Source organism: Neodiprion lecontei, chromosome 1, assembly GCF_021901455.1.
Source record: "Neodiprion lecontei isolate iyNeoLeco1 chromosome 1, iyNeoLeco1.1, whole genome shotgun sequence".
Lineage (NCBI taxonomy): Eukaryota > Metazoa > Arthropoda > Insecta > Hymenoptera > Diprionidae > Neodiprion > Neodiprion lecontei.
In genome coordinates this window covers 31,136,873-31,151,231 of record NC_060260.1, presented here as the reverse complement: position 1 = coordinate 31,151,231, position 14,359 = coordinate 31,136,873, and the positions used below count along the sequence as shown (strand labels likewise).

The 14,359-nt window shown below is 45.4% G+C and overlaps 1 protein-coding gene across 1 annotated transcript in view; it reads left to right on the top strand.

The window, feature by feature from the left end:
* Nucleotides 1-4,375: 4,375 nt before the first annotated feature.
* LOC107222041 (genetic suppressor element 1) overlaps nucleotides 4,376-14,359 on the top strand; it is a 40,098-nt gene continuing 30,114 nt past the window's right edge. Inside the window, exons 1-2 of the mRNA XM_015661248.2 lie at nucleotides 4,376-4,676; nucleotides 8,974-9,257. Of these exons, the coding sequence (XP_015516734.1) occupies nucleotides 8,985-9,257 (273 nt within the window). The 5' untranslated portion in view covers nucleotides 4,376-4,676; nucleotides 8,974-8,984. The remainder of the gene's footprint in view (nucleotides 4,677-8,973; nucleotides 9,258-14,359) is intronic.

Genomic DNA, 14,359 nt, shown 5'->3' with positions numbered 1-14,359 from the left:
CACGGCGGATAAATTTATCACCGAGCTATAAATATTTATTTTACTACAGGCTATAAAAACTTTCTCTTTATAAGAACTATATCCGCGTATTGCAGGCCAATATCAATAGATTAAACCGTTTAGATGACGCTTGACGATCTCGGGGTTGTAATAAATTGAAAAGAATGTTTATTGAAATTTCACGGATTATTTGTCTCCAGCCAAAGTTCCGATGTGGCGAAGAAATATGGATAGCTTTAAGATCAGGTTCCACCTTGTAGGGATTACTTCGGAAATCTACGAAACTACGCGTCTGAAATACATCTGAGATACGCACTTCGGCGTGCTTTTGTCCTCCTATCTCACAGGCACTCGACGATGCTCCTCTTCACCGGTTGATGCAAGGGCGACGGGAGGGAAGAGGCTTCGGTTAGATTGCCGAGCGTCAAGCGACCCTCGGAAGAGTTCGGTATAACGGCACGTTCACAAGAGTATTTATCCCCGGGAAGCAGCCCCTTGAGTTCTTGGGACAAATTTCGGAGAAAGTCTAGACGACTTGGAGTACATTCGCATCTGGCGAGAAGAAGACGGTCTTTGCGATGCACAGGCGAGAGGGAGCATTGAGTGCCGAGTTTTAATAAACAGAAAAGCAGCCGGCCCGAAATGAACGCAACCGTAAAATTTTATTCACCGATAGTCGTTTCGTTCCCTTTAGAAATTTTTAATCCTACGCAGCGGGAATTTTACGCCCGATTTTATCGCCGACGAAGTCTCAGCTGATTACAGAATCTCTATACCCGGCGTTGCGATTTTTATTGTCAAGAGTGTACGATTCGTGTGACGATTTTTTGCTACATTTTCGACGTTACGTTTGTTTGTATTTTCGTGCGTGTTTCGTCGAGGCAATTGCCGTGCCAAAAATTCACCCCGATCTTATCTGTGTTTCAATTAATTTTTTCCGCAAGCGGAAATATTGAACCGTGTAAAAGTCGAAATCATACGAGACAAAAACTGTGTAACTAATTATAATATGTAAATCAGGTTCGTACAAGCATTATCGTCAACGAAATCGGTAATTACGGAAAACAAACGGGTTACCGAATAGTCGTAAAACAGATTAATTTGAAATGCAAGCGGTGAACGCGTACACAGCATTTCTCTCCGCGATCGTCACGGTTCGGAAATTGAAGTTTGAAACGTGAGAGTCGCATTAAAAACGCGATTTCTGAAAAGATGAGAGAAAAAATTCACGTTCCGTCGCATTGTTGAACTTGCTTGCTAACCGAAAAGAGTAGGTATCGCTTGGCATATTACGACACACGCTAGACGGTGCACAATATTGTAAGCAGAATTGTACATCGTATAGTTAGATAAGAGAAGTAGCTCAATCGATACTAATCAGCCTCGTAGCTCGCCGACCGTTTTTTCGTTGCTTAGGAAAGCGCGAGATAAATGTACAAACATCGACATTACACTTTGCAACGACACTTGAGAATTGCTCTTGTTAGAAATTTAACAAGACCGTGTGACTCTCGCCTCTATGTAAAAGTTGACACGCGAACATCGCAACCCGTTATTAAGTTATGAGTGAGTAGCGTATGGCATGAGCTGAGCTGCGAAAGATAAAACGACCACCGAACGCATTCGTTGATACCGAGCAGTAACGATTTTACGGTAGATCGAAATCTCCGAACATCGTACAAGCCGCGGAAAATTTCGGCGAAATCGCGAGGCTTGTACCAATTAGCACTCCGTCTGTTCCGTTATTACCGATTTTCCGGTATCCGACAGGCCGGAGCTTTCGTCAGCCCGCTACTTCAGCTCCCTGGAGTCGCCGCCAACTCCAATCGCTGTATTTTGCCGCGATCGCGCTTTTCTATTATAGGTATTATTGTTTATCTCAAGGAGGAGAGCTCTCCACCCGAGCTTTCGACGACTCCGGGATCCTCTAATATTTGCCAACCTCGATGTAAACTTCCGCTTTCAAAGTAGGTACATACTTGCCCTTACACTTGTACTTTCACTCTTCGGCGACAAGGCTTAAAGGTCAGTATTGAAGCTCGCAGATTAGAAGGGTACCCAACCCCTCTCAGTCTTCGATATTACGTAGCAAAATTTCCGCGCTGCTGTTTATTACGATACGGCGAGGTATTTGGAAAAAGCTTTTTACGAACTTCTCAACGACTTCTTAAGCCGTTTGAATTTTCAACCCGCCCACTGAGCGTGGGAGCCTGATTTTCCGATAAATATACTTCACGTTCGCGTTCTCCGTTAACGAAAACCCGTGAGTTTTTTTTCGGAACAGCATCCCTCGTAACAACGGTGGTTGAAACCCGATACTACCCGTATCGCGGAGGCTTTCTCGTGGTGGTTTATGACACGCGTATCCCCAGGGCACTGTTCATTCGATATCGCGAGGATGCTCGAAGGCTAAGTTCATGAACAAGAACATCAAGAGGATTAAAGCAAAGAGGAAAATTTACTGACGACATCTTCCGCCGGTTAGTAAATTTTTGTGACTTGTCAGGTGCTCTAAATTGACCTTTAAAAGCACCACTCATTTTCGAACACGCTCTGATAAGTCGGGGGTGGGTTCGTTAGTTTTAGACGATCAAGTTACGCTCGGTTTGGCTTCGCAACAGATATTAGACGGGCTTCCAGACCTGCTTACCATTCCTCCGAGTTTGGGTCCATTCGATCGAGTTCCACAGGTATTTCTTCTCTCGTACAATCGTTTACAAAGTCCAATGCGTTTCCTATACCTCGCTTCATACTCACTCTTAAAGCCCGATAAAACGATCCGTCTTGGCTTCAAATTTTAGTTCATTAGCGCAGGTTGAGGAATTGGTGTTGAATTCGTAGGCCATTATCTTGACAATCTGTTTCAAGGTGAAGACCTCCAATCGCGTTACAATATACTTGAACTTCTCTAAAATGGAAGGCAACGCGCGACCTTCGTGATTGATCAGACCCTTGATCTCGAAAGCCATGAATCAATTCTGTGTTTAAACTGTACAAAATTTGTTTGCCTTTGAATTTGATAAATATCATATAAACTTTCAACACTCTGACCGATTTTAAAAAGCGCTAGAATAAATTGCGTCATCAATGTCATTTTCGCTTTAAAGGTTGCTGCGATCAATGGTTCTTGTCACATTTTCTCAGTGGTTTTTCCAAGGATGTTCCGGTTTTGATTTTTGAGTGCCTCAGGTCCCGATTGACGGGAAAAGGTACCTGGAAACCGATTCTGAGACGATAAGTTATTGGGTTTCAAAAAATCGCACAGCCATTACCGCTAACTCTTTGAATTTTCGCCATTCAGATCTGATATCTCGAAATAGCTGTTAAAAACCAATCCAACATATATGGGTCGAGATAGAAGGGGTTTTATAAATGAAGTCACGTCGTAAATATAACTTCTCGTTTCATCCTTGCCGTTACCGTAATACTGCAGTGTAGTATAAAAAAAAAATAAAAGTGATCTCCATAAAACAGTTCCCCTTCGCCGTCGGAAAGGAGCGTGAAATAGCCGGAGAACTTTCGTAACAGAGCTTTAGACCAACAACATTCACCTACGCATACTCTAGGGTATTTACAAACCATAGTAAAAAAAAATTGTGTCGAAAGTTTAGCATGAGATTGAATACCTTCGGTGTCAGCGTAGCGTATGTAACTACGAGTGTTTCTCTAATAATTGTAAAAAGCATAGTAATTGAAACATAAAAACGCTAATCCGTTTATGGTAAATACACGTGATATATGGTCCTCGGTAAGAAAGAAAGGAAAAATAAAAAAAAGAAATCCAGACAGTTCTGCCGTAGCATATTTCTGTCCAATTGATTCCACGCATCCCCCCATTGCAGCGACAAAAAAAAAGATGCTTAAACAAAATCAAGGTGACCTCTCCGCAGAGTGTGCAAGCGATCTTTCGGGTAGTGTACATATAGGATACATCGTGTGTACGTTGTATAAGAAGTAGGGAATAAGATCGTCCGTCACCGACGAACGACGCGTCTGTCCTGCGAAGAAAAGATCGTGGATAGAGGATGTTATGAAAGGTGGTGTGAGAGGAGAAAGCGTTACAAGTACGACGACAGTGCGACGCGAAGTGGCGACGGACACTCGCCGTCGGAGTCAAGAGAGCCGCGTACGAGGTACCTACAAGGTAGAATAACGCTCGGTCTCGACGTTCTTCTCCTCGTCCTCGGCGAGGTTCTCGTCTTGGCGCCTCGGTTTTGGTCCCTCTTCCGCACTGCTCCTGCGCCGCCCCTTTCCTCCCTACCCCTAGCCGAATGCTACATCGGTCTCACTCCCTTTATCGATCCTTCCGCCGCCCCCACGTCCCTCCGCACTCATCCTCCTCCCGCGTACGTCGGCCCCTCAGTGGCAGCCCGGCCACCACGCCGGCACAAGTTAACCGCGTATTACGCGACTGCAGTAAAATATCCACACGAAGCTCGTGCGGTGTGCAGCAGTGCTAGCTTTGCTACCCTGAAAGAGGCGGCCCCCGATGCGGACATTCGAAAGCTCGGTCCCAGTGACGTTTCGCTACAATGTAAAATGTCCTGCCGACGGTCAGCTCCTGCTTCTTCTTCTTCTTCTTCTTCTACTTTATCCTGTTCTTCGCCCCCGACGAGCTTTCGACATCAACGTGCACGTCCTCTTGTCTGACAACTTGTAGAAAGTGAAGTGAAGAAGTAAGTTCGGTGTTTCAACCCCCCACCCCCTGACTGACCTCTGGTCACCACCTATTGTTGTCCGAGTTTACATGCGACCCTGGCAACCTCTCCCTTCATCGTACAGACGACCGAAATTCTCGATATCAAAGCTCTATTCGTAACCTCTAAAAGCGATCAAACGCTCACCGAATGGGATCGTTAATTTGGCGCGAACGCTTGACTCGCGCCTTTTTCTTTATTTGTTTCTTTACTTCTCCCAAAAGTTCGGTTCGGTTCTCATAATGAATACAACCGATGTCTGGTCTGCAAGCCCGACGCTGCATGGAAATCAGTGAAGTCTTTTCACCCCCCCGAGGTGAACAATGGCATTGAAAATATCCAACCGCGAAGCGTGGCGAGGCGGAATCACGATGTGAATTATTTAAAATATACTCACCCATCGGACGAAGGCATATCTGTGAAAGATCAATCGTGCGACCTTCCCGTTATGACATTTAAAGTACATTAATATCAATCCCAAATGCGGTATAAATGTGTTCTCGACTCGTTTTCGGGCATCCGCCACTCACCGCAGCCTTCGACACTTTGCCGCATCGTGACTGTGGAAAACGGAAGCCGCGTGCGGGTATCAAGTTTCCCCAACGTATTCCGTTCGTATCAACTACCATCGGAAGCTAACCATTTACGCGCCTAAACGATCCATACCCGTGATTCAGACTCGCGTTTTGTACGTATAAACACGTAGGACACGTGCAGGTCCGAGTGGGCTTATAAATAGAAAATAGTCACCGTTCGGTAGTGCGATTCGCTGATGTTATCCTGCGGTGTCCTCGAAGTCTGGCCACTACAACCAGTCCTTGACATCCAACTTTTAGTTACCACCGTCACCACGCAATAACGAAGGCCTCTGAAATAACACCTCGATATCCTTACAGCCTGTCAACTCGTTTCGCAAGTCACATGCCCGTTTTTCACTACTCCCAAACAATTTACAATCGTCGAAAATCTTCAATCTCACAACTTCACGAGCCTTGTCAAATTTGTGCGTTTGTCTTATCTGCGAAATTTATACAATTTACCACCAACGGAAGCCGATGCTTCAAATGGTGAACAATTTCCCGATTACCCCGGGTTAATCAACGGCTTATCGCCTCGTCAATCACTCGCTCGACTGATCAGAGTTGATTATAAAATTTCTCTGAAGGACCCTTGACCCATACCGCCAAATCGTGCCGCAGTTGAAATAAAAGGGTTCCAAATCCGCTCGCGTACAGAGCCCAGCGTTCTCGTTGCATTGTCACGTCGGGAAGAAATCTGGGTTAGGCAAATGTAATAATTTTGGCGCTCGTTATATCAGAGATTATATATACATGATATAACCGGGCATAATTACTTAGAAATATATATAATACAGTCGGGTTCCCGTACAATACACGCGAGTTGTGCCGCAGGGCTTGGTATTTCTGGAGCAGCCGTCTAATAATAGATCGCAAGTAGACCCATGAATTAAACAGCTCACATACAGTGGTGAACGAACTCAAAGATATACTGCACCGATTCTCTTGACGCGTTTCAAGCGTTTCGCTCGACATCACGACCGGTTTTCATTCTTCGATGCAGCTGGCCAATCGGTGCGACAAAACTAAAATAAGTTCAAGATAAACCCATCAATAGGCATCTGCATCGAAGTAGGATTGATACGTTTTCTCTCGGTGCTAAACGAGCTTTCGTCTTCCGGGTGACGAATTGGCTTCATTAGTGTACAACCGTCTCTCCGTCACGGGGAAAACTCTCTCTTGCAGGGAGGGTGAAGTTCGTACAGCACACCCTAAATCAACAATCCCAACTTCTGCCGCACGTAGGTATAATATACGACGGTTCGACAATACACGTATCGTCACAACACGTAGACGCTTTTCCAAACTTGCGGACATACTACATATTTACACACACGCGCACACACACACGCATACATACAGGTTGGTAAAGGCGGCTCAAGATGGCGCATACTGCGGATATTATTCTTTCCCCGAGATAAAATACTCCTCTTTTATATCAGGAGAGACTCCGTGTAGTGAAAGCTCCGGTTTACCAATATCTTTGTTCCGCGGGTTATAATTTTGACTAAAAAAACCGGCTGCACAGAGCAAAGGTTTTCGAAACTCCGCATGCCTTGTGAAAAATTCACAGACCGGAATATAAGAACACGGTTTGTCCGCGGTTTGGGGGTAAGGGCAATTAGCATTACTCAGCGGAAACGACGAAGCTCTGAGGAATGAGCGGATCTGCAAGTGGCACGGGGTGGACGGACGTGACTTGTGAACGGGCCGGTGATTAACGAAGGTAGCTCTCTGTATACCTATAAATTCCAGACGGGGCGACCGTTTTGCGGAGACAACGAGCCAGCTACGGATAAGAATAACGTAGTCCAATTCCCTCTCGGAACTTGATCAGAGTAGTAAGGTTAAAGGATTAAGCCGAAAATGCGCGCCGTGCGCTGCGCTTTCTCCGCACAGCTTGCACAGATTCGCGGAACAAGAAAACCTTCGATCTTTGATCCCTGCGGGTGGTCCATTTGGTCGCAGAGGCTGCGATTAGAAGACAGCAAGTTATACAGCCTGGCTTGCGCTTTTACGTGGCTCGAAGTTTACTAGGGGTATAAATTTTAGGGGATGACATTGTTGTAGCCGGTTCGAAGCTTCGGTGGAATCTAATATTCCGAATGCCAGACTTACGGTGAGTTATACGCCGCGTCGCCACCACCAGGACTGACGGTTTAATTTTGAACCAAGGTACTCGACGGGAATAATCAGCCCCGTGCAATTACATTATTACACCTATATATTTAATATGTGTTATACACATTCCCACATATGTAGGATAGAGAGTGCACCTATAACGATACTAAATCGGTCGGAATATAATTTATACGAACAATTGACAGCCCCCGGAATTACGTTCGGAAAATGGGAAACGCGCCGCTCGATATGTCCTCCGGGATTTGAGGGTATTATTTCTTGAGTAAAAAGGTTGATGGCCCGTTAACGGTGTGGAATCGAATGAGAATTACAGCCTTAACTGAAGCGTATATTATCTTAGATCTGTCTATATCTGAGTATCTGTTCGGAACCATCACCTATATACATATAGGAGACTTGCATTTTCATTCACTCATTTATGCCTCTGTCTGATGGAAACAATGCGCATTCACACCTTGTTCATCTCCACAATGAAACCCGGGCTGCCAACTTATTACTGTTTCAACAACCGTCGCAACGCGAGATACCGCGGATAAAAGCTTCGCGCGACGTCATTACCGTACAATTAATTATAACTTTGGACGGAAATTAATTGTACAATACTTCAATGCTATGTTCGGTGCTACATTGGCCTACGAAGAATAGGCTGAAAGGACTACGTCTGGTGCGCCGTTACTGTTTCTGGTTACGTTTCTTTCTTCGTTATACCCTTGTAGTATTCCCCTGGACGAAAAATATAATCTCGTGAAGTTGGGAGGGAAAAATGATGCGCAGAAATATTTTTAAAGCGCTGATCAAAGACATCCTTGTGTAGTATGCCATCCTCAAGTCACGGATTCTCGTTATCTAATTTTTTTTATAACAAATCAACTGCTGATCGTCGCGTGTTCGCACTCGAATTATGCAAGACAAACAAAGGTACGGAGTTAGAAAGGGTAAGGTAATGAATTTACTACGGGTAAACACTTGTTATTAATATTAATTTCAACACCCTTCGCACGAGGAGCCTATCATATACGTTGACGAAAATTAAAATTAAGGCGATACTCGCTCTGCATTGTATACCGGAATCTCTCGACACTTTGTGCAAACAGAACCCTCCTGAATTCACGGGCAAAGCATGACCGTCAGATACTTGAAACAAATCCGATTCCCCCAAGTGTCGCTCCCGCCACACCCAACCACGACAATCATAATACCATATTATCATTATAAAATAACCCTCTCGCACAAACAACCTCGCAAAAGTCATCGAGGTAAATCTCATACATAAGCGTTTGCTTGGCGATAGATTGAAAAAAGAGTACAATAATGGAAAAAAAAAAACGAACGCGCCACGTTCACCGTCGAAAAATGGTATCAAACATGGTTGATTATCTAAACGTACACGACCTCGTACCGTCGGTAACAAAAGCCCTACAGCGGCGTGACAGTCTTCAAAGGCCATTGTCCCAGCCGCCCTCATCATCGGGTGAAAACGTCAAGTGCGTCTGTCCGAAGGCTTCTTGTATGTTGTTTCTCTCTCTTTCATTACTATCTATCTCCCTGTGTTTTAGGGAAGGACGAAATGCCGGCGGAGGGGGCCGTCGTCGAAGTGCCGGCCGAGGGTGCCGTAGCACACCCCGATGACTCGGACGAACCTCCGGAGGATCTGAGAGCCCGGGCGGCGGGGGCAGCCGGTGGGACGGGGGGGCGTGCCGGCATCATGAAGCCCTTGGTGGTCCTCGCTCTGCCAGGGATGTACCTCTTCTACAAGTACAGCCAGTACAGGCGGGAGCAGCGCGAGCTTTCGAGACGACGGGTGACGGAGCGGGAGCTGCAGCACCTCCACCATAAAATCGTGAGTACGATGGGAAATTTGGCAGCAGCTGTCGTTACGCGATCATCGACCGGGGGTGAATCCGCGGTGGATTTTGTTTTTCCTCCAGCAGCCTTCCCCGCGGTGAGCGGGATTCGAAAATCGAGATTACGCCGCCGACCGGGGGAAATATTTGAGCGTCCCTCCGCCGTAGGTATATACTTGAAAAGGGTGAATCCCCCGAGGGCGCGACACCGGGAAGGGGAAAAAGCGGTGAGCGAGGAGGGCGAGCCACGGGTAAACTTTTCACACGTTCTACCAACAGCGTATAATGCTGGGGCAGCAGCAGTGTGCTGCAGGCCGCGGGATATGCACGGTTTGTCAAATTTATCTCCGGCTGTTTGCGTAATCCGTGATTCTCTACAGGTATAACAACAGTGCACAGCCCAAACGAAGGTCGGACTTCCGCTTACTACCTGATTATTTAAACCCCTAACCCTGAAGCACCAGAAATTATCCCGCATGTTTGCCGTTTCACGCCCCGAGGTTTTTAGAAAATTTCCTGTGGAACGGGTCATTTTTATTTTTTTGTTTCTTTGCTTTTTTCTTCCCGTTTATCGCGAGCGCGAAAGTCTGTGCAAAAAGGCCGACGCAACCGCCCTTATCGCCGCCAGAGATTCATCGGCTTGCGGAAGGAGCGGTAAATTATCCGGGAATAACGCGATCACCGTTCACCGGCAATCTCTGTATCCTCCCTCGGGAATTACCCGTCTTTGACGTTCCCGGGCTCGCTTCGGTCGCCACCCGAGCTCGCTCAAGGGAGCACATGTAACGCGTCACGGTGAACCGTGTTAAACGGTTAAGGGGATACTTCGTGCTTGTTACACGCGTCGAAAGCCAGGATTTTTCATTAAATCTTAAAACCGAACCGCAAAGTGAAACTATACGTACAACAGATGTCACCGCGAGTCAGTACTGCATTTGTAAATTTCAGGTTCGTCGATCTCTCGTCGTCGAACACAGGCCAGAAAACTCTTCGACCGTGAAGGAAAAATCAACAGCTAATCAGGATCGTCTTTCTACCTTATATCTTCGGACGCATGCCTCGTGCTACTTGAAAATCTTGACTTGTTGGAGTTGGGATATTTGAAGGTTTTGCTGCGGTACGCATCCCTCAATGATCAGGTCGCCGGGTTGTTTTTTGCGCAGTTGTACAATTCTCCAATCAGAATTATACTTTTCATCCTCTGTATCTCAGAAGCATCGACCGAATTCTGTGCGGTCCATTTCCTGTGGTATCAATTGACGATGACAGTAGCTTTGAACTCCCCCTAGGAGGAGTTCCCGGCGCAAACAAGTCTCAATCACCGTCAGATCCAGGGCTTGTGATCAAACGGAACGGTGGTTGAAAGCTGGGATGAAAACTAGAAGCGTGCGTCATCGCGCGTTCTGTGCAATTTGCGGTCAGCACTTCGACGTTTGATTCTTGACGAAGAAGTGGAAAATGCACATATACCGTCGACAGGGTGGTTTTCAAACGACTCGCTCTCGACCAGATTTCACCAGCTGCGTTGCCTTGCGTTGTTTTCGTAGTTCGCCTCGGCGTAGAACCTTCCATAAATATTCAAATGACATGTATGAAAGACCGCCTCGAAAGCACCATCTCGGCCTTCTTCCACCATGTATAATACAAAACCAACCGCACAAAATGGACGCTCGCCGCTCGGCATATTTCCGCAGCATTATACAATGTACAAGAGGCAATGCTGCAGGGGGACCACGTTTGCCTCGAATATCTAGTAGGTGTATGTATCGATTTGACCAACTCCACCAGCTCTCCCTCGTTTCGGAGCCTCAATCTCCGAGTGAAGTGTAGTTACAGATTTACCCAGTCTCCTCCCCAAACCTCTGTTTGCGAATCCCGAGGCATCATTGGCCACTCCAGACTCGTCGCCACGTTGTCCCGCAATCTGTTTCTCCATTGTCTGTATCCACGTCGCGGGCCAGCCGACCGATTAAATCCAGTCAAACGGACCTCGAGCTTACCTGAATATCCCATGCAAATTGGGATCGTAAGAGGTGCGATGAGGAGGGTGATGGAAGCGTTGTGTTAACGAAGGTATTCCGGAGATTTGCATCGCTTTGTGTACGCATATTTGCACGTTTGGACAGTTGACGGTGGCAGACGGAGAGGTAAATTTTTGTATAACAGATGCGGAAGGCCAGCGCGTGAGGATGAAAATCGAATCCCAAGTCTATACGTAGGTATAATTTCCAATCACTTGCTAAGTTCTGAGGCCTGATTATCGCCCAGCCGGTGGGAGAAATGTCATTTTCGACGAATCTATTCTCGCCAATCTCATTTCTTCTGACCCAATTTCTTTACACCGAATTACCGTTGCGACTGCAGAGAAAACTGAAATTTATTTCCTTCGTCCCCACACCCTCCCAAGTAGATTGACGATCACTCAACTTTGCCTCACTCTCCTCGTCGTGATTCGGTTAATCAACTCCTTTCCTTCCCCCATTACGCACCACCAGAGATCCTCATGGGTATATGCATAATATGCTATTAATAGCTAATATTAACTAAGAACCAAAGTAGCGCCCAGTAATGTAGTTATGACTTTGTTTATGTCCGACACTATCTCATCTCCGCATCGCGACTGATTGCGAGTATTCGATTCCACTTATCGGAATGTTCCTCGTGCAAAAAAGAACTTTCTCAATAACTGAAACGGCATGAACGTTCATCTGGGACAGTATAACAACCCCCATTTGTATTACGCGGAGTTATACTGCGTTCAGGTGTACGAATTAACGACGTAGAATTACAAAGTAAAGCAAACTCGAGCGCGCTTTGCTGCTCAAAGGTTTTCTAATCTCTTTACCGCTCATATACCTATCTAAAATGCAACACAAGCATACGCAATAACGCAAACACATCCGGAAGAAGGGCGTAAGAGGCCCCAACTAACGAAGCAACTCACGTAACCGGGCGATAAAAGTTTCCCGTGCAGAATCATTATCAATGTTGTAAATTGAAAAGGTCAGCAATTCTCGAGGTACAACATTTACAACTGGCAACGTATTAACGACGAGGAATAACAGGCCTTGGTCAGCCGGGACCTTGTCTGGCCTGCGGAGCATAACCTAGAACTACTCAGGCTGAGAGGCGAGAGGCAGGATGGCTGGGCTTAAACGTCGAGTCATAATTGCCTTCGACGTTCGCCCCCGGCTCTTCGGATACTCAAACACAGGGGGCATGGAAATACCGCACACCGATAGAAGCACACAAGAGCAAGGCTGCGACTGAAGTTCGAGATAAAGCTCACGCTAAGTTCGCGTTTGGCGATCGTATCTGCTGCGTGCAGTGTCAAGGTGTTGATTCTGCAGCAGCGAAGGCTAAGGGTTGACGAGAATGTGAAAACACTTCAGGGTCTTCTGACCCCTTCAGCTTTCGCGTGAGCACCCCGGAGACTCTGATTAATTTTGACGGCATATATATATATATTTTTTTTCGTTCACGGCCCTTATCGGCTGCGAGCGGGAAAAAAATCATCATAGTTATCTAAAGTTGGAGATCTTTATGGCTCTCGGACCATTATAAGGTTGCCGATAAGTGAAACGACCAACAACGACATTTTCTTTTCGAGGTAAATGCAAACCGACACGATGGGGAAAATCTTTGCTACGCATTCGCGAATCAGGCGAATCTGATAATCTCTGATGTACGCATCTGAATGAGCCATCAAGTACAGTGTGCTGGTATGTTTGGTATCAGCGTTTAGATCAAAGTCTTCGGACTTCGCAGTAACGTACATTTCAAAGAAAAAGAAAAACACACATCAGTGTGGAGTAAATATTGTACCGTATATTCTGCAACGTATAAAATGAGATTTCTAAGTTTATTATAAGTTCAATTATTTCCCTGTAAGAAACAAACTATCTTCCTTGAAGATAATTTTCGCAACCCGCGCGTTAATCGATACGCCCGGCAAAGCCGAAGGGCAGTGATTACACATCGAACCGTTTTTATCAATAAGTGTGAAATTATTGACGTATTGAATGATCAACACTCATCACACATTCGGCGTCAGGCCAGGGAAGCGAAAGTTCAACAAACTTCACCGATCGGCGTTACGGAGAAAAGGGAAAAAGGTTCTCTCGAACGATGATAAATAATGAATTTGCGGTCGTCTGGTCATCGACCTCAGTTTCCGTTGAATTGCGGTTATCACTACGAGGCACAAAATATTCCGTAGGTATACATATAATTTAAAAGGCACGGCACAAAGCGGCTGGATTTCGAATGAATTTAGTGGGTTTACCATCTGATTACAATTTGCTTTACGCATTTACAATATCGCGTGCTACTGATGGGTTAGAGAAGTTAGCAGATCATCTTTGCACTTATAGCAGATATAAACAACTCAATCGTTATGCCTCGATTATTTGGTGATTGAAAAGTCAAAAAACTTAAGTAAAATTTATTTAATATTTGGGGGTTAAACAAACCACATTTTACGGAAAAACGGTGTAACTCGATTGTATGAAAGGAAGCGCAACTGTGGTACCAAAACATGTTCAAAGAAGTGTGAGCCGAAGTTCAAAAATAAACTGTTGCTACGTTGACCAGAATTTGTGGAAACAGCCTACCAACGATTCCTTGTATTATTTTCCATGCCTCAGATTCATTGTCACAGTTTTCGTCTCAATAAAATATGCCAAACAGTAAAAAACTGAATTGTTCTCTGAAAAAACGATATAACTCAAAAACTAAATTATTTCTTTATTATGGCAGGCTTAACCATTTCATGGATTTATTTATATAATCCAAAGCATTATTTTATACTACAATCCTCGGTTAAATTGTGTAAAGAGTCGTTAGAGTCAAGTTAGTTTTCTACGTTTTTCTCATTTACCTTGAAGCTATATTTTCCGAGTTATAACGTCTATTCCGCCCATCCCCTCAATTTACGTCAGAAAGCTTTTCCCTTCTTTCCGATCGCGCATAATTTCTTCGCTCTGTCGTGAGCCACGAATAAAATCGTTCATCATTACCCGAGCCAGTTGGGAAATAACGAATAATTCCTTCACCTGTAACTCGTGCACGTATATAAAGACGTTTTTCACTGTCAGAG